This window comes from Girardinichthys multiradiatus, chromosome 21 (assembly GCF_021462225.1).
Source record: "Girardinichthys multiradiatus isolate DD_20200921_A chromosome 21, DD_fGirMul_XY1, whole genome shotgun sequence".
Lineage (NCBI taxonomy): Eukaryota > Metazoa > Chordata > Actinopteri > Cyprinodontiformes > Goodeidae > Girardinichthys > Girardinichthys multiradiatus.
In genome coordinates, this window is record NC_061813.1 from 27,775,181 (window position 1) to 27,794,447 (window position 19,267).

The following is a 19,267-nucleotide window of genomic DNA, read 5'->3' on the forward strand; positions in this document are numbered from 1 at the left end:
ACACCGGTGGCACAACAAACACGCTCCTGTTTAATTTGTCTGCACGTTGAGAAGTTATTTGCAGAGGGCAGACCTCGTTAAATTTGACATGGGCTCTCAACATTTCACAAGCATGCAAAAGGCAGTTCAAAGCGCAATATTCAACGTTTTTTCTTTTTTTTTCTTTGTTCCTGAGAGCGCTTCACCAAATAGAGCAAAATCTCTTCAAACAGGCCAAGGTAATCCAATTTACATGCAAAACGGCTGGTTCCTGTTCATTATTGCCATCCAGTTTGCTTATAACAAGCAAACGGTAACAATATAAGAAATAAAGCTGATAAGAAATAAATTTCCGATAAGAAATATATATATATATTTCTGTGGTGCTTTTCCCAGTGGTGCTCATTTAGACAAAGACAACTGCAAGTTTGAAGATTTTCTTTATCTCATTTTTGTAATAAACATATAAATAATAAACTCTAGACATTTTTGACACGTCGCCCTGTTATGAAAGTTAACTGGTATGGTAGACTATTCAGACATGTGTATCTGCCGCACGTCATTTTCTATATATAGAAAACTATGTCCCTATTACAAAATATGAAAAGAAAAAACATTTTAGTACATTTACAAGAGTTACTTATTAATTTATTTAACGAAGGGGTTTCAGTTCTACTTTAACTGCTACTGAGCTGTCAAAATCTGCAGTTTTTTTTTTGACATTTTCTTTTCTTAAGAAGAAAACTGAAAAAAATTTAAACAAACACACAAAAAAGCAGAAAATGCAGACATGACACCAAAATAATAAAATAAAACAAATAGCAGAACAAGATTTCCAATACTTTCCAATCTACTGTATTTTTTAAATTAAAATATATTCTCATATCTTACACTATTTCAAAAAACGAAATGTGATTCGGCAGCAAATCTAATTTACATTTCTGAGTATAAAAATATAATTTATGGAACCCCGCGAAGTTTTCTCTATACCCCAAAATATAACAGTCAGTTGCACATGTATAGTGATCTTTTTCTCTGTCCAGTTTTTTTTATTCATTTTTGTCTTTTTTGTTGTTTTTCTCCTTTTTTAATTCTTTTTTTTTTTTTTGCAGTTGAGATATACAAAAATAGATTATGCACAATTTGCTGCTCGCGTCGTTTCACTATCCATTTCTGTGACAGCAGCAGCAGAGTTCACTTGAGAATAAATTATTCAAAGAGGAATTTTTTAAGGCTCCATTCATTCTTTGAAAGGGGACGCATCATGGAAAAGTCACTGAAATAAATATCCCAACTCCGCTGGGGCCTTTGTCGTGTTTTTGTTCGTTTTTCTTTTCTTTTTTTTTTTTTCTTATTTTAAGATCATTCTTATTATTTAATATGTCATTCTACTGGATAGTTCGAGGGTCCTACTTGAGTCAGATTCTGATCCTGTGAGGGGGGTTTCAGCTTGGATATGCTGACATCCCCAGTGGATGGATCGAGTGGTCGTCCAAGAGCCACGTCCCCAGCTGGTAAAGGAGTTTGGAGTACCAGTGCACCCCCTCGCTGTGCGCGCTGACCCGAGGCCGGGAGATAAACAGCGACGAGGACACCCAGTGGGCGATCCTGACGGGCGCCAGGGCCCAGTGCGCCAGCTGGTGGTCCTCGATCACCGCGTAACAGGACGCCAGGACCTGGTCCACCACCACGGTCCCCTGCGCCGTCACGGGCGCGAAGGAGCCCTCGTGCTGTTGCGTGTAAATCCGTTTCACGTTCACGGCCACGAGTCGACCCCGTTCCCCGTGGTTGACGAACACCTTCTGTCCGGGTCGCACGTCGCTGGCGAACACCGCCGACCGCGTGGAGTTCTCGCTTCCGACGAAGATGAGATGCGCGGCGGTGAGGGTGATCTTCTGGCCCGCTTCGGTCTCGATAACGTAGAAGGTCCTCCTGGTGGTGGAGTCTCGGTCTATGAACATGATGAAGTCGGTGTAGACCGGATTCCCGTCGCCGTCCGCCGCCAGGACCCTGTCTCCAGGTTGGAGGTCTTTGACCGCCATCTTGGTGCCGTCCTGCAGGGTGACTGCGGAGGAGCCCGGGAAGCAGCCGCCCGACTTTGCTGCCACTGAGTTTTCTGTTGGAATAAAAGTTTAAGTTAAAATTTCTCCAAAGTCATTACATGACCCAAAAGACACTTCTTTCCAGAATGTTTTAGCCTTCACTCATACTGATGACTTCATGCATTTTGCAGATTGATGCCCTGTTTCTTCCTTCATGCCAGATGCAAATGTGCTTTTCCTTAAATCTGACAGTTTCTGTGAAATCAGAAAACTTCAAGAACTAACTTTCTTCCACTTTGCAAAGTGCCCATAGGCACACTGCAAACTGTTGCCCTTTTGATTGCTTTATGTCAGATGTGGATAAGTTTAACCTGAAACATGAAAGATTCTGTGAAATTCTAAAACATTCTTATTATATTATGAAACATTCAAAACATAGCCATCATTCAAAACCCACTGGGTTTTCAGCTTCCACACACCCCGTTGGGCCCACATTTTGCAAATTGATGCCCCACTGGCTACTTAAGCAAGATGCAACCTAGCCTAAATCTGATTTATTTATTTTTTTGACAAAATCAAAAAACTTTACTTCACCTACTAACCATAATTAAAAACACTCAAGAACTAATTTCACTTGAATTTACAAATTTTCCGCACATTGTATTGCCCCTGTATGAATTTTGCATGTGGTTGCCATTTCCGCTCCTAATGCTAGATGCATATTAGCTTGGTCTATAACCTGAAGGTTTTTATGATGTTAGAAAACATAGAGTTGTAATGTAACCATTATTAAAGAAGTCATCTTCTCTCATTTTCTTTTTATCTTCCACACATCTCAGGGCTTCTTCACGCCAGATGTGCATCGGCCTGAAACCTGACATTTTTTGAGGAATCTGAAAACATAGTCTTATAATAGCCGTCATTCAAAAGCCACTCAAGAACTAATTCCTCTTGAATTTATTTAAGCCTTCACAAGTGTTGGTGTTCCTGTATGCATTTTGCATGTTGATGCCCCTCAGCCTCCTTGATGCCAGATGCATATTGGCTTGGCTTGTAAAACCTAAAAGCCTGGGCTCATCTATCCTTAATTAAAAAAGGGCCCAATAAAGAACAAGCATTGTTATTCTAAATCAGCTTGGTGGATGGAGCTACTCTCCGCAAAGAACACTCACGCCTTTCCCAGCTTCTCTCCCCATATTTACTCAGGTGCAGAAACCTCCATGTGACAATTCACACAAATAGGCGACTCACAACTACTATTTACCCAGTGGAGCCACTTTTCCAAGCCTCTCGAGTTGTAGATTTGAATTTAAATGAGTGCCCCCGGACTCTTAAATGCTTGCTGTTGTGCAACATCAATGCACACCCCTCCGCCACCACCCTGTCTACCACCTCTCCTTGCTTTGTTGTCAGTCTTGATGACAATAATTTTGGCCTTGGTGGAACTCTTCACATACCAGTTTCTAGGATCACGCAGGAAAAAAAAAAGAAAGAAAAAAGGGAGGTTTTCCTACTTAGAATTTGGGAGCTTTTAATCTTCTTTTAAGGTTCCCGAGCATGAAATGAGGTGACAACTGCAAACCAGATTTGGCCAACATTGTTCGGCCAAATCCTTTCTGTAAAGTCGCATGACCCCTGAAGACACGTCGGCCAGGAGCATACTGTGATCTCAGAACGTGTGAGGGGAATGAGAAATAAGGGATTTATCAATAAAGTGTGGGCTGACAGAAGCGCAATGGTTCATCTGTCAGCGGAAAGCGAATTTAGGTGTCATGCAGTTAAAGCCTAGATTATTTTTTTATCTAACATGAGACAGAATAGAAGCCAGAAATGTCATAACTGATAACAAGATCTAAAGAAATGGCCATCCTTTAATTTGTCTGGCCATTAATCAGCCTCATTTTATACGTTTTCAAAGGTTCAAAATGAGTCTTCAGGTGTAAAGGTGCAAGGGCAATCAGGTGCAACCTTTGTGTTGCACTTGATTGCGTTTTTTTGACTCCATGGATTTGCTTTTCTCAGCTTCCCCACTATCCTCTGCAAGGTCCCCTTGTAAGTCTGGTAAATAACATAATTTTCCTTTTTCCCTGTGATGTCTTACCCTATGAAAAATGTAAGAGACAGTGACGGTTCTTGCCTATAGGCCGCCCTGGGCAAGACCCTCCTTCTGTACATTTTGTTTTCACAAATCAAGCCTGGGATTTCAAATTTGCCATCACTGTGGAATATTTTAGTCCAGGTTTGATCTGTCAATACATTGTGATTTTTCACAATGGTCTCAATGTAAGGTGGTCTTGATGCCAAAGAAAGTATTAAAAATGCTCCTTTTTTACAGAAATAGAACAAAGATTTGAAAGATCTCAAACGTTGTTTTTAAGAGCAAATGTGTGGATCAATAGAGTTAAGATTAGTAGTATTTATTTATTTTCGGAGATATCAAATACAGTCAAGATTCCTTAAGAACACTTGTAAAATAGTCCTCGAATAATACTAATAGGAATCTCAAATCGGATTAGTCATATTTCCTTACAATACCCATTTCCCACTGACTGGACAGCACAAAAAGCTGTTGCCCCCTGATAGAATTGCACCCTGGGCTGTGAGCCTAATCCCTCATATAAAAAACCCGAGTAGTAAGAGCAGCGATGATGGGTATAAACGAATTGCAACTTATTTTTGCCACCCAAACCATTACTTTTTAGATGGCCATCCTGCCTCTCTGGTACTTCTCCCCCAACACCACCCCAGCCCACCCTACCCCACTGTCCTGTTTACATAGGATATGGTTTAATAGTGCAGTTGATTTGTCTCAGAAGTCAGACCTTGGATCTGGGAATGATGTCACACCCAAGTTGACCTCCGTCTAGTTGTAGGTTGGAAAACCAGCTTTGGTAGTTTTTGCGTTGCTAACTACTGTTAGCAAGAACAGCCAATTACAGCGTATTTCTCTATTTTATATTTTCAAGTCCACAAGTAGAGCTTGTACTGAGATACAAGCCATCGTAAATGTTGTAAATGGTTTATACGTTTCACAATTTTTATATGTGTGGCAGCCATATTGGATTCTGAACTTCAAGAAAGACACTACCTCCGACTTTCCCATTTGGGATTTCTGATTTCAGGTCATGTTATTGCTACATTTCTGAGAATCACAAAATCCAACTTTATTGAACAAGGACGACACGCCATAGATGTGAAACCCTTAATCTATCAGTGGCCCCCATCTGGCCACCCTCTTTGAAGACCTTTTGGATCCGCACCTGCTCATTGCATGGACAAACCTAATGTTAACCAGTAGGACATCTGCAACCTTTGTGTGTTGTCATCTTCCCTCACTATTGTTTGGAGGACCTTCTTGCAGGTCTGGAAAACATTTCTGAGCTCCACCTGTTTTTGAGGTTCTTATAGCTTATATACCCCTACAACCAGCACCAAAGTGAGCACCTCACAGCTCCCACCTTAAAGGCGGTGGTACCAATGGGGATGGTCAACGGGGACAATGGCCACCCTATGAACTGCCCCCCATCCAAACTCCAGCAACCAAACAATCTTAAATACATAATATTTTATATGAACATGAATTGAGGCTAAAAGTAAATTTTCAATTAGTTACACTGATGTATTTTTTCATATACAGCTATGTACTTTTAGAGGCGCTTTAGTGCAACCTTTGAATGTTCACTCCTCCACCACTTTATATATTAAAGCATATAATAAAAATATAATAAAACTCATGCAATTCTATTATACCTTTTATTTTTTGTGCCATTTCATGATAATCATTGGCCCAAAAACTGGCCACTCTCTTTAAAAACCATTATAGAAGCACTCCTGCTTACCTGCTTTCACAGAGCAGTGGATGTGGGCCTTTGACTCATAGTAGACCCAATCAAATCCAGCTTCCACGGCCAGCCTGGACAGTGTGCCGTATTTGCTCTTGTCTCTGTCAGAGGTGGTGATGTCCACAGCCCTGCCTTCATAGTGCAGGGACTCGTCGAAGTGGTGCCCGTCCTCATCCCAGCCCTCTGTGACCCGGAGCTTTACCCCGGGCCACTGGTTCATCACAGAGATGGCCAGCGAGTTCAGCTTGTCTTTGCACCTCTGCAGGAAAGCAGAAATCAGGTAAATCATTCAAATATAGTGAAATAAAAACATTCTTTGTCATTCTATTTCCAAAGAATATGGCTTGCACACCTTCTCCATTATACATCTGCTTGCTTTTTCCAACAGTGGCAATGAAAGATTTGGACTCAGTGAAGCCTCTCCCTCCCCACCTGAATCCACGAATTCTCTGCAGCTCTGATCCTGAGCTTGCATTTCTCAGTGTGAGCAGCAGCGTCAGAGGGCACAGCTCGGGTAAGAAAGCTGCTCATGAAATATGGATAAAGCACTGCATTCGCTTCACTGCCTCTATATCATATGGGTCTTTGGTTTCTGGAAGGTGCGCAAAGTGTCACTCCTTTTTCCTATCAAAAAGGGGGACATCTAAACAACACTGATTCATTATAAATGCACAAGTTAATGTTAGTTTACTTTAAATAAATAATTGATTTTGGAGTTGATATTAGGATGATCTTCCTTTAAAATGTGTGTGTGCACACTCAGTGAGGATACTTGGCCCTCTCCGGGACAACTATTCTCAATATGTCAAATAAAACATCACAAAGAGTCCTTTTGGACATAGAGTGGGGGAAACTTTCATTATTCTCCTCCTGCAAAGTCCTGGGAAACGTGACATGCCTCTTTAAGAGGAGGTGTTATTGGTTTACTGAGAGACAAACCTGTGAAATATCAGAGGAGCCTCATGTAGGTCAGGATTTTTGAGGTTTCACAGAACTTCACTTTAATCTGTTTAATATGGGCATCACACTTGTAGAATGTGATGAATAAAAACTGTTTAAGGGGGAAAAAACTCAGAGAGGGGATTGTCGGAGTCAAGAGCCGTAAAAGCTTGAACTCTTTTTATTAATTCATCAGGTCGTGTGCCGCAAATCAAGCCAAATTCTGCTCAACCACCATGCATGAAGAAAAGCCCAGCAGGGAGCCTTGCAAACCTGTGCTCTTGCGCTCCGGAGGGGTGAGTTGTTCAGCAGCCCGTCTCTTAATCTTTTTTCACAAATGATTTGGTTAGAGGAAACACTTATCAGCTACCTGTCAGTGGAAACAAGCCCGAGAGCGCATCTCTTTCCCCAACTCACTTGCAGAAAGCGCCGTACTGCATACATATCTACTTTGATTCGGGTTGTTATTTTGACTCAAATGAGTTTTGGCTCATGGATTAAATTGCTTTTAGAGTCAACTAACATTGATCAACTTGTTGAAACAGAAAATAACATGTTCCACAGAGAAAGATCTGGACACGCTCATCTCCGTTTGCTTATTAGCAGACAATTGGGACTGAACCGTGAAGTCTCGGTGTAAGTGGCCCCATCACTTTTGGAGATCAGCTCTAAAACTGTCAGACTAAACGGGGTTGGCATGAACTTTCCTGGGAATCAGTTGGACTTCCTTCCGTGTACGCTTCTAATTCAGCTGTCCTGGCTGGACTGTAGTGGACTGATTTATTACTTTTGGTACAGTACACATCAATCAGAGCTACTGCCTGTGTTAATATAAAATTTCTATAACGTAAGACAACGGAGACAATTGCGCTTCGTACGTAACGTAAAGGCGCACAAACCGTATGCCCAACGATGGTAAATCGTTATGCAAAAGGCTTAAGAGGCTTAAGCCTTTTGCATAACGATTTACCATCGTTATGCCAAGGAAAAGTGATTGCCACTTTTCCTAGGCGATCAGGTCTGTTGGACTCTTAAAGGACCAAGCAGTTTACCTTGTGCTCGAAGTCAAATTGAGGATGTCTTGAAGCTTTTCACAATAAGTCATGAGTGAGATCTGCAAATTGAAATTAACTGAAAAATAAACCCCTGCAACAAAAGACCAGTTTATGACAGACATATTCGACACATTTACACTTTAAGCACCTTCTTTTCCACATGTGTTTAAATCTCTTCCAGAAACTGCACTCAAATTCCTTTAAAATTTAAATTTCTCTTGAAAACGGAGACAAAGAACCTCCAAGTACATCCTCATCGCTCCACTCTGGAAATAACACATCCTCCCGGGCCTGTAATTTAATAATCCCCATCTTTTGGGAACTTACAGGTATCTGATAGAAGGAGAGAGGGGGTTATATGGGGAAGGCTGAGCACGCACGCAGTGAATATTTAATCAGAGCTCATGCATGGTGCAAGGCACGAGTTCAGGGACTCCAGCGCGCCACCCGTCGCCACCATCACTACCACCGTCGCATTTTTATTCTCACTGAGCCGATACCAACACAAAGCCGCCTGTTTTGTGTTTTCACATTTCACCAGGCTCTCAGTGCTGAAAGTAAGGATGGAGCGACGCGGCATCCTGCAGACCTGGAGGTTGGAATCGAGTAGCGCAATAAGATCTGCCGTCATTCGTGCAAAACTCGCCGCAAAAAAACGTGCAACCGGTCCACGTCCACTGGATCCCCACCCTTTAAGAAACGCAACATTTTTCATTGCAACGCTGTGCGCCTTATACGAAAGACAAATTACACAACCCAGTTGGAAGAAATGTCTGAAGCGCATCACCAGAGGACACAATAATCACCCTAATCCAGAAACACAAAAAGAGTCAAAGAAGGAGGCTGTGCAGAGCTCTCAAATTGAGCCTCATTCAGATACAAATATAGATATGAGGAGATGGAGGTGGAGGTGGGGGGGGGGGGGGGCGCATTAATATTTCAAATCCACTGTCACAATAATGAAGGCCGAGTGTCCTGACTGTCCGCCTGCACATCACTCCTCCAGCTGGATTTCTACATGAGAAAGTCCCATGCTGGTGCATCAGAGTGCATCTGCATTTACAGTGAAGTTAAAAGGCTCAGTGTGAAGAGTTCAGACTTCACCTAACGTGCGCAATCAGTCTGACAGGGAGGTTGTTGCAGTGCGCGGTGATGGTGGAGGAGGAGGAAAATAAAAAATACAAGATTATTCAGTGCGCTTACCTGAGTCATCATCCTGTCGGCTCCCGTGTTCTCCTCATCCTTGAAGATGATGTCTGTGTTATAATTGGGAGTGAGCTCTTTAAAGCGCTCGGAGTTCCGTGTGATCTTGCCCTCGTATCTGCCGCTCGCCCCCAGGGTCTTCTCCGCCACGTTGGGGATGAACTGCTTGTACGCCAGAGGTGTCAGCTTCTTGGGGTGTCTCCTCCTGCCGTAGCCCCTGCCCGGTCCGCATCCCACCGCGGAGGACACCAAGGACAAGCAGATGAGAACGACAGAAGCGATTCTGGTCCAGCGCGGATGCATGTTAAAAAGAAAAATAAAAAGGTCTAAAAAAAGAAAAAGAAAAACGAGTCACCGCTGCTGCTGCTGTCTTGTCTCAACCACCGATGTCCTTGTCTCCCCTCTTCTCCTGTTTTTCCGCCTGCGTCTCTTGGTCTCTTACCGCGGCAGGTGCGGAAATGAGCGCCTCAGACTGACGGTAGTAACGGAGAACATCGAGAGAGGATAAAAAAAGAAAACTAGTGAGAGAATTAAAAGCCACGGGATCTCTGGTTAAAACTGCAGCCGCTTGTGCGAGCCCGGCGCTTTTACTGCTTTGTATTATAGCAGCGATCTATAGCAGGGGTGGGACTTAATTGGCTCGCCTAGGCAAACCCTCCTGATGTTATCCCACTGAAAAAAAGGAAAAAAAAAAAAAATCTGAAAAAGGATTTCTCCCACCTTAGGTTAGTCTCCCCTTCATGGAGGACGCGGGCTCCTCCTCCATGGGAAAACATCAATTATGAACGTCTTCAACCCTCCCGTTTTCCAGCTCTTCCACAGCAGAGGGAGAAACTTGCGAAGTGCTTGACTCGGATCTGAAATCAGTGTAAGTTCTCCATGTGCGTGTGCGCATGGGGCAACTCTCCGCATGGAGACACTAGTGGACGCGCAGTGCGCATACCTGTGTTACAGATGACTTGGCAGCGATCCGTGTCCAGAGAGAATGACGTCGTTAAAGATATATAATAAAATGGAGAGCTCGCTTGGGTCTGAAACGACCTCATTTGGCATTACCTATGTAGAGAAAGAGAAAACTCTTGCGCAAAGTTGCACAGTTGGAGACCCTTTTATATAATATAAAGTCCCAGGAAATTCCAGTAAGCCTATCTGGATTAACTTTATGGTTTTAAAACAAATCAAAAATCGCCTGGTCAAAAGGTTTTCGAAAGAACGAGATCTTTGCATTGCGCTCTCCGTGCGCTCATTCTGTGCGCCATTCTGTTGCGCATTAAAGCAACAAGACAAACTGACAGTAAAATAATAGAGACTATTTCAAAACTAATAAGGGTGACCGATGAGCAGAGGAGACTTACGTATTTAAAACCCTGGAATTAACCAAATGATCTCTACTCTGTTTCACTCGACCAATCAAAAAACTGATCATATTTGTAAAGTGAAAGGACAATAATATAAGGCTTCATTTCTAACACAAATGAAAGTCAGAAAACTGGTATACCATTAGAGCTCAGAGGTATGTCTACCAGCTTAGAACGTGAAAGGTTTGTCCATTCTTCCTTGTAAAGTGGCTAAAGACAGTCAGATTGGATGGAGAGTGCCTGCGATCATCAGTTTTCAATTCTTGCCATAGATTCTTAGTTAGATCTAAATCTGGACTTCAACTGAGCCGTTCTACCACAGCTCTGGCTGTATGTTTGGATGATTCCTCGCAGGAAGGTGAATCTCTGCCACAGTCTCATGTCTTTTGCAGCCTCACACAGGTTTTATTCCAGGACTGTCTTGTGTTTAGCTCCAACCATCATTAACTCTTAGCAGCTTCTCTGTCTCTGCTGAAGCAATGTATGCACACATCATGATATTGCTTCCACCGTGTTTTGCCATGGGGTTCATGAGTTCAGGGTGATGTGTGGTGTTAGTTTTCCGCCGTTTTGTATGTAGGCCAGAAAGTTTAACTTTGGTTTCATCAGACCAGAGCACCCTCTTCCACATGTTTGCTGTTTCTTCTACATGGCTTGTTGCAAACATAACTTCTTATTGCTTTCGTTTTGCCACTCTTAAATTTATAAAGGCTGGATTTGCGGAGTGCACGATGACTGGTTGTCCTGCTCATAGATTCTTCCACTTGAGCCATGAATTTCTGCAGCTCTTCCAGAGTTACCGTTGATGTATTTGCTGCTTCTCAGAATATTGTTCTCACTGCCTTGCCAGTCAGTTTAGTTGGACAGCTATGTCTTGGTAGGTAGTTGTGCCATTCACTTTCTCTTTTCAGATGAGAGACTGAACAGTTCTCAGTAATATCTTTAAAGTTTGGGATGTTGTTTTATAAACTCAGCCTGCTTAAAACTTCTCCACAACTTTCTCCTTGACCCATGCTTATTGGTGTTCCTTGGTCTTCTTGATAGTGTTTATTTGCCAAAGTTCTCTAATAAACCTCTGAGACCTTCATAAAACAGCTTGATGGATTTCGATTTATCAATTAGGAACAATAATTGATTGAGAGGTATCAGAATAAAGGCCGATTAATGGAAATGCATGCCACACTTTTAGGCTTGTATTAGGCATGCTTTGTGCTGGTCCCAATAAAACACATTGAAGTTTATGAATGTAATATTGGAACTTGTGGAAAAGTCGAAGGGGTATAAATACCTCTGAAAGTTGTTGTAAAGGTGAAGGCCGGGGAAGTGCATGCATGGCAAGCAGACATAAACATGTCCTTCATTTTGCACCTTTACAGTTTTCTTATGTGTTCAACTAGATTTTATATCATTCAGCAATATTTTAAAGCTGTTTTGACCCAACACGAAACCAATCAAGTCTTATTTTACATAGCTTTCCACTATCAGACCTAAACCCTTACCTCATTTAAGGCACATGCATTCAGACAAAAGCAGATATTTTAAAACAGATTCAGGGATTTATAAAAGAAAGGATTTGTCTCATAAGAGTAACTATAGCCAGAGGACTGTTTTGGGGGGCCAACTTTGGCTCTCATCAGAAAGCCTGCATGGCACATTCACTCTTAGGTGAGCACACCAGCTTGTGGTGTGGCTTCAGACTCATTAAAGCAAGCTCTGGCTGACCTCCAGTTTGGTATGTTGTTCAAGCCTGTGCCAGGCTTAGGGAAACCAGAAAAGGGAAAGACCACCTGCTGGTCAATGAGAGGGTTATCATCAGCTCCTGGCCAAAAGATGACTTGTGCACCTGGCACACTGCTGTATAACCCTTAAACTCTTCCAGTGGTGGATTTCATTTGTTTTTTTCATGGATATTCCTAGATGTTCTTCTCATCAGCTGGTTCTGTAGACGTGGTTATCGAACATAGGGCTCACAGCACTTATGACACCCTGAGGAGGCAGAGTTTCACCCCTGGTGTGTTGCTCCACGTGTAAGGTGGGACCTGGCATGCCACATGCACGTCTAAAACCCACAGAGATGACACCTCTGGTAGACCTCAGACATCTAATTCAGCACAAGTAATCATAATACATCTGTCAGGCAAAATAAAACTCATGATAAGGTGAATACTACAGGCCAAAGAGGGTTCTTTGTAAATTAAGTGGGTGACAAAATGTGATGCCAAATGAAATGAATTATGGAGAAATTGCAATGAATAATGCAGCCTAAAGAGCAAGCAGCACTGATGGGTTTGAACTTGTGTTTCCCCACAGAAGAAACCAAGAATTTCTCAGCCAGACTTGGGGCAAAGACTATTTGCAAACATTAAACTTAAGCGTTTGGTTTTAGTCTATGCCAGTGCCAAATGGGTGGAGTTTGCAGCTAAAAGCAAAGGAAATCTCTGCAGACAAATAAGACAGTAAAAATCTGGTAAATGGAGTTTTGGGGATATTTTCCTCTCTTGAATTGTGAAAAAGAGCAAATTAAAACAACATACGTTTGAGATCATCAGTGGAAGAAAAATGATACATGGTTTTCAATTTTTGTTTACTGATCAAAATTTGAAAAAGTGGATGTGTATTTGTGTTCAGCCCCATTTACTGTTACCCCAAATAAAATCCAGTGAAAAGACAGGCCACAGAGAAAGTCCTGGAAACGTTCAAAGTGGGGTTAGGTTATAAAATAAATCTCATAAACTGAACATCTGACAGTTCAAACCATTATACGAAAATGAAAAGAAATAGGGCAGATAAGCAGCCACGAGCCCCATCGTGACTATGGAGGAGCTGCAGAAATATACAGCTCAGGTGGGAGAATCTGTGTACAGGTCAGCCATTTGTCATGCATTCCACAAACCTGGCCTTTATGGAGAAGTCACATAAACAAAGCCATTGTTAGAAGACAGCTATGAATCAATTTAATTCAAAAATTGTTTATTAATCATAATTAAGGAGTCTTGTTTGTAGTTTGGCACCAGCTGTATAGTGAAGACAGTAAACATGTGAAAGAAGAGGCTATACACATTGCCCTAAACAAAGCATCCTTAGAGTGAAACATGGTGAAAAAAATCCTGCTTTTTTAAGACACTGTATTTTCTTACAGTTTCATTTTCACAGACAGTGGGGTTCGATATGACAGCAAAATAGCAACACGGAGGTCCAGTTTATGAAATAGTTCTTAAGGGATTGAGTTAATTACACAATTCATATTAAGAAGCCTGTGGCATGTGGTGCCTTTCCCTTTAAGGCATCCAACAGCCAGTCAGGAATCACCATTTGCAGTTTTGATGTTTCTCATCCCTAAAACAAAACTCCAGACTTCACCTGCACTGCTTCCTACACTGATAAATACTTGCCTTTATTATGCTGCCTTCCTTTAAAAATCCTCCCTCTTCATCTTGACATTCAAAGGATTTATTAGATATGCTGTTGCTTAGACCAAATCCACGCCCATGTTTGATTTCTCGAACCACAGTCCTGATCAAGCACAAGCTAGATGCAACCAGGAGTGTTTGATGGAGTTTAACCAGAGTAAGTCCCCCCAATTACTGCTTAAAGCCTCCTCCTGTCTGAATGTTTTGTAACATTGTTAGACGGATTAGGACTACAGAATAATCACGCACAAACATTTAAGCAGTGTCAGGCTGCTGTGCTGTTTTCCCTTTGCTGCAAATAGGGTTTCCTTTCTTTCAGTCAATCGGAAAGCCGGCCCTACCGCAACTGGGATTTTTCTCGCTCAGACCACATTCAGACCTTTATCCTGCTTTGAACATTTGACAAACAGTTTACACCACAGACAGGTAGCCATCAACACCACGAACATGTGTCTTCTTTTGTTCCTGCAATAAAGTCTGAATAGTCTTCCCCTGAATGGTTTATCCAAGTCGCACGCATAAAGCATTGTGTTGAAGCAGAGAGTAACAATTCAGCTCAACAGATACAAGTGCCCCAGAGCTAATCTGTGGAAATTTCACAATACAGTATCTGGAATCACAGCCCTCAGCGTGCCCCGGAGTCTGTAAAGGCATTTTATTTGCACTCTCCAGCCGCTCCCAATACTTAAACATTAAACGCCAAGGCTAGACAGGCAAAACCACTTTGAACTGCAGGGCAAGGTGAACTCCGAAGGAGGGGAGGGAGTGCTGAGAGAGTACAGAGCAACGGGGGCTGGTGTTTGAGCTCCAGGTGAGTCAATGCAACACCATCACAGTCTTTTGCAATGGTGACGGGGAAGGGAAGGATCATACACGTCAGTGTTTTTAAATTTGACTGTGCTTAAAGTTTCTCACCAGACAATATAAACAAGATTTTCTTATTATTATTTTTAGGCCTTTATGTTTATGTGCAAAAAGTAATATTATGTGCCCTTAAAGGGCTTATGTCATCATCTTTTAAAGATAGAAATATAAAAGTATGAAACATAAATAAATCGCAATCATTCCATTTCTTTAAAAAGGGGATAAGTACTTTAAATTTAAAACACACTTCTCTAAAGCAAAAAGAGTACTTTTGAAACAGGAAGGCCGCTCATACTGAGCCTGGTTCTGCTGGAGGTTTCTTCCTGTTAAAAGGGAGTTTTCCTCTCCACTGTTGCTGCATGCTTGCTCAGTATGAGGGATTGCTGCAAAGTCAATGCAATCGACTGTCCACGCAAGTCACTGACCTGATGCAATATGTTGGGTTTCCTTAGATAGAAAAACTTTGAACCAATTTAAATAATAAACTGAATCTGACTGCACTGTTTGGATTAATTGGACTGCATGTACCTGACTTAAAATCTGTATGATTCGACTGAATTGGCTTTGTAAAGTGCCTTGAGACAACATGTGTTGTTAATTGGCGCTATATAAAATTGAACTGAATTACCATATATGGATGATGATGTAGCATCTGTACCGACATCTTCTCAAAATTTTCCACAGTAATCACAAAATGTCTTTTTTTTTTTTTTTTTTTACATAAAAGGGCCTTGGAAAAGGTTTTTATCCCTGGATTATGAAATAATTGTAATCTTGGATGTAACGTTGAGGGAAGAGGACACAACACATGGCTATGACAGATAGCTTGAACAGGGAGTCAACAGCCAAACCACCCAAGCTACTGCTGGCGTCATTTGTGAGCATAATGCTTATGAGTTGAAAAATGCAGTAGCAGTTTTGATTTACTCTATGTATAAGCCAAATGATGCAAATGAAGGAGAAAACATTTGTCTGAGGCAGATGTCTGATTTCTTTCCCTTACAATCACTACATGTCTACCATTAGCTTGGAGTGAATTTTAGATCCAAACAACATTTTGTAAGAAAATAAACGACAAACAGACAACCACTGAACTTTTCCTTAACATAAAGTGGCCTGGTCAAACAGTTGTTTGGAGAAATTGGAGCATTGACCACATGCATATCATGCTAAAAATGCTGGTCAGAGCGTAAACAGAAATCCACATACATTTTGTTTTTGTTTTCAATTCAATTCAATTCAGTTTTATTTATATAGCACCAATTCACAACACATGTTGTCTCAAGGCACTTCACAAAAGTCAGGTACATACATTCCAATTAATCCTAACCATTGAACAGTGCAGTCAGAGTCAGTTATTTATTCAAATTGGATAAAACGTTTTTCTATCTAAGGAAACCCAGCAGATTGCATCCAGTCAGTGACTTGCAGCATTCCCTCCTCCCGGATGATCATGTAGAGACAGTGGACAGTCACTGGCGTTGACTTTGCAGCAATCCCTCATACTGAGCATGCATGTAGCGACAGTGGAGAGGAAAAACTCCCTTTTAACAGGAAGAAACCTCCAGCAGAACCAGGCTCAGTGTGAGCGGCCATCTGCCACGACCGACTGGGGGTTTGAGAGAACAGAGCAGAGACACAAAGGGAACAAAGAAGCACTGATCCAGGAGTACTTTCTATGGGAAGGAAAAGTAAATGTTAATGGATGTAGCTCCTTTAGTTGTTTCACCTAGAAAGAAAGAACAGATAAACTCTGAGCCAGTTTTCAAGGTTAGAGTCTGAAAGAAAGCACATAGAGTTAGTCACAGTAAAAGCTAAGTCAATTTCCATGTCTAGGAGAGAGAAAGGGTTAAACACTGAAAGACAGGGCTATGTGGATCATCGGTAGAGGGTGAGCATTAACTTGTTGCCAGCAGAAGCTCGGACAATTCCCCTCTCCAGAAAGGTGTCACAGGCAGACACAGAGTCAGGCCAGGTGTAGCTTCTAGGAAGAGAAAAGTGAGAACAAGGTTAAAAGCTGAAATAACAGCAAACAATGCAAAATTGGAGAGTAGTGTGAGAATGTAGCGAAGAGGGTGAAAGTGGTCGTTATGTCCTCCAGCAGCCTAAGCCTATAGCAGCATAACTACACAGATAGTTTCAGTTCAGATTATTTAGTTAAACGGCGCTTATTTACAACAATGTCATCTCAAGGCACCTCACAAAGGGTCCCACTGATGGCCATTGTTATACTAACAACCACAATGATTGGGATACCTCTCTCTCTCAGACTGATTATAACCATTGGAAAAGAGAAGGGCTCACACAGGTAGCAGAAATGGAGGGTGTGTTTGCACCTCAACCATGACTGAGCCGGTTTAGGCTAAACCTGACTCCCCCTTACTCCAACCAACAGGGAGGGAAGAAGACAGATGTAAAAAAATAAGGAAGATAGCTCAGGATAAACTAAGCCACTCTAACTATAAGCTTTATCAAAAAGGAAAGTTTTAAGCCTAGCCTTAAAAGTAGACAGGGTGTCTGCCTCACGGACTAAAGCTGGGAGCTGGTTCCACAGGAGAGGAGCCTGATAACTAAAGGATCTGCCTCCCATTCTACTTCTAGAGACTCTAGGAACCACCAGTAAACCTGCAGTCTGAGAACGAAGTGCTCTGTTAGGAACATATGGAACAATCAGATCTCTGATGTATGATGGAGCTAAATCATTAAGGGCTTTATATGTGAGGAGGAGAATTTTTAATTATATTCTGGACTTAACAGGGAGCCAATGAAGGGAAGCTAAAATAGGAGAAATATGATCTATCTTTTTAATTTTCATCAGAACTCTTGCTGCAGTATTTTGAATCAGCTGAAGGCTTTTAACTGCATTTTGTGGACATCCTGATAGTAACGAATGATAGTTATTATCAAAAGAAGTCTTTCGCTACTGTGGTGAATTCAGATAGACTAGACTCGCCACTGGATGCTTTTAAATTGTTCTATAGGGTGCTGGTTTGTTAAATCTCCTAGTTACTCCAAGTTCCTGACTTCCTCATCCTCACTTGATAGATCACCATATAAATCGCCACTTTATGAACTGAGAATTGAGCTGGAGACTTAGTTATAACTACTTTCCTCTGGGTTGGCCATTGTGTCATGCACTGATCACCACGGTCGGCTTTCCAAATGTAAGGTCATCTCTCTTCAACAGCTTTCGGCTGTGTTCTCGGCTCTCCTGTTTTTTTTTTCTCTTTCATACTTTTTTACAAGCTCTCAATTTCAGACATAGAAAAGAACTGTTGAGAACTACAAGCGTGACCACAACTAAGATTGAAAAGTTGTAAAAACGTTGGATGACGTGTGCCCTTTAAAATAATCAGTCATAATGAAATTATATTTTAAACACTATAGTAAAAAAATGGGTCCTATCAAGAAATAAAAATTGAATAAGTATAGTTTTGTGACTGGATACTGATAATCAACTGCTAACCCAAACTGTAAAAGCTACAGTACTGTACAAGAAATCACCCTTAATGCTTGGATAGGAGTTAAGAATGATAAGTGGCTGGGTACTGGACTCTAATGGACAACATTCAATGACTAACAGCAAGTGTGACCACTTCTAGAAAGGAAAGTATACTGACTTTTTGGTCATCTGAAGCATTTAAGCATGTGATACATAACACCAATGAGGAAATACTTCAACAAAAACTCTAAAGAAGTAGCCATTGCTGCAGTACAGTCTGTGAAGGGTTATACAAACATTTCTAAAAAACTGTACCCCACATAAAAGCATTCAAGATAGAGCAATTCAAATAATTGCATTTAGTAGTAGTTAGTGGTAGCAGAAGTAGTTACAAGACATCTAGAAAAATAATATTTGGACTTAAATAATCAAAGTGAAGGTTTTGAGGCACGGTGGTGGAGTGATAATTATAAGGGCTTGTTCGCAACCCACAGGGTCTTCTCACATTACAGACATGGAGTCAACACCTCTAATTATTGATGTTTTCTGGGTAAAATACGAGGCTATCCGTCCAACAGCTTTAAATAAAACAGTGTCGCTCAACAGGACTATGATGCCAAACACAACAGCAATTGCCCTGAAAGCTAAAAAGAAAAAGAATTAAGGTGTTTTAATCGTTTACTCACAGTCGGTGTAACCATCTCTATAAAAGCAGAACTTTTGGTGGTTTGCTGATCCAAAGATTACAGGTGTGTGTTCATATAATGCCAAGATGCAAAGAAAAGCAGCAATGACCTAAGATAAGCAATTGTTGTTGGACTCTGATCTCTTAAAGGTTATAGGGCCATTTCCCAACCATCTAAATTATATTATTCTACAGTGAGACAATTATTCACAAGTAGAAAACATTAGAAAAAGTTGTCAAGGTCAGCTTTGAAATGAAAAAGAGAAATAAAAAAAGAACTCCATCTTCATATAGTCATCCATTAGCTTGTTAAATGTTAAGATTATGATAGTCTGGTCAATAAAAAAAAAAAAAAAGTATGGCTTGTTTAGAAATGTTCCCCCAGGAAAGCCACTTTTAGCATGCACAGGTGCATGTGAATGAACCACAATACTTCTAAAAGCAATAC

The 19,267-nt window shown here is 41.3% G+C and overlaps 1 protein-coding gene across 2 annotated transcripts; it reads right to left on the reverse strand.

Annotated features, from left to right (window-relative positions):
* Nucleotides 1–400: 400 nt before the first annotated feature.
* shha (sonic hedgehog signaling molecule a) lies at nt 401–18,941 on the reverse strand. Of its 2 annotated transcripts, none has more exons than XM_047350425.1 (3): nt 18,821–18,941; nt 5,861–6,122; nt 401–2,095 (listed from the first exon to the last, which is right to left on the reverse strand). In XM_047350425.1, the coding sequence occupies exons 1-3, from the start codon at nt 18,833–18,835 to the stop codon at nt 1,425–1,427; spliced, it is 948 nt and encodes a 315-aa protein (XP_047206381.1). In that variant the 5' UTR covers nt 18,836–18,941; the 3' UTR covers nt 401–1,424. The 2 variants fall into 2 exon arrangements, with proteins under 2 accessions (XP_047206381.1, XP_047206380.1); XM_047350424.1 differs by lacking the exon at nt 18,821–18,941 and adding an exon at nt 9,061–9,949.
* Between the last annotated feature and the right edge of the window lie 326 nt (nt 18,942–19,267).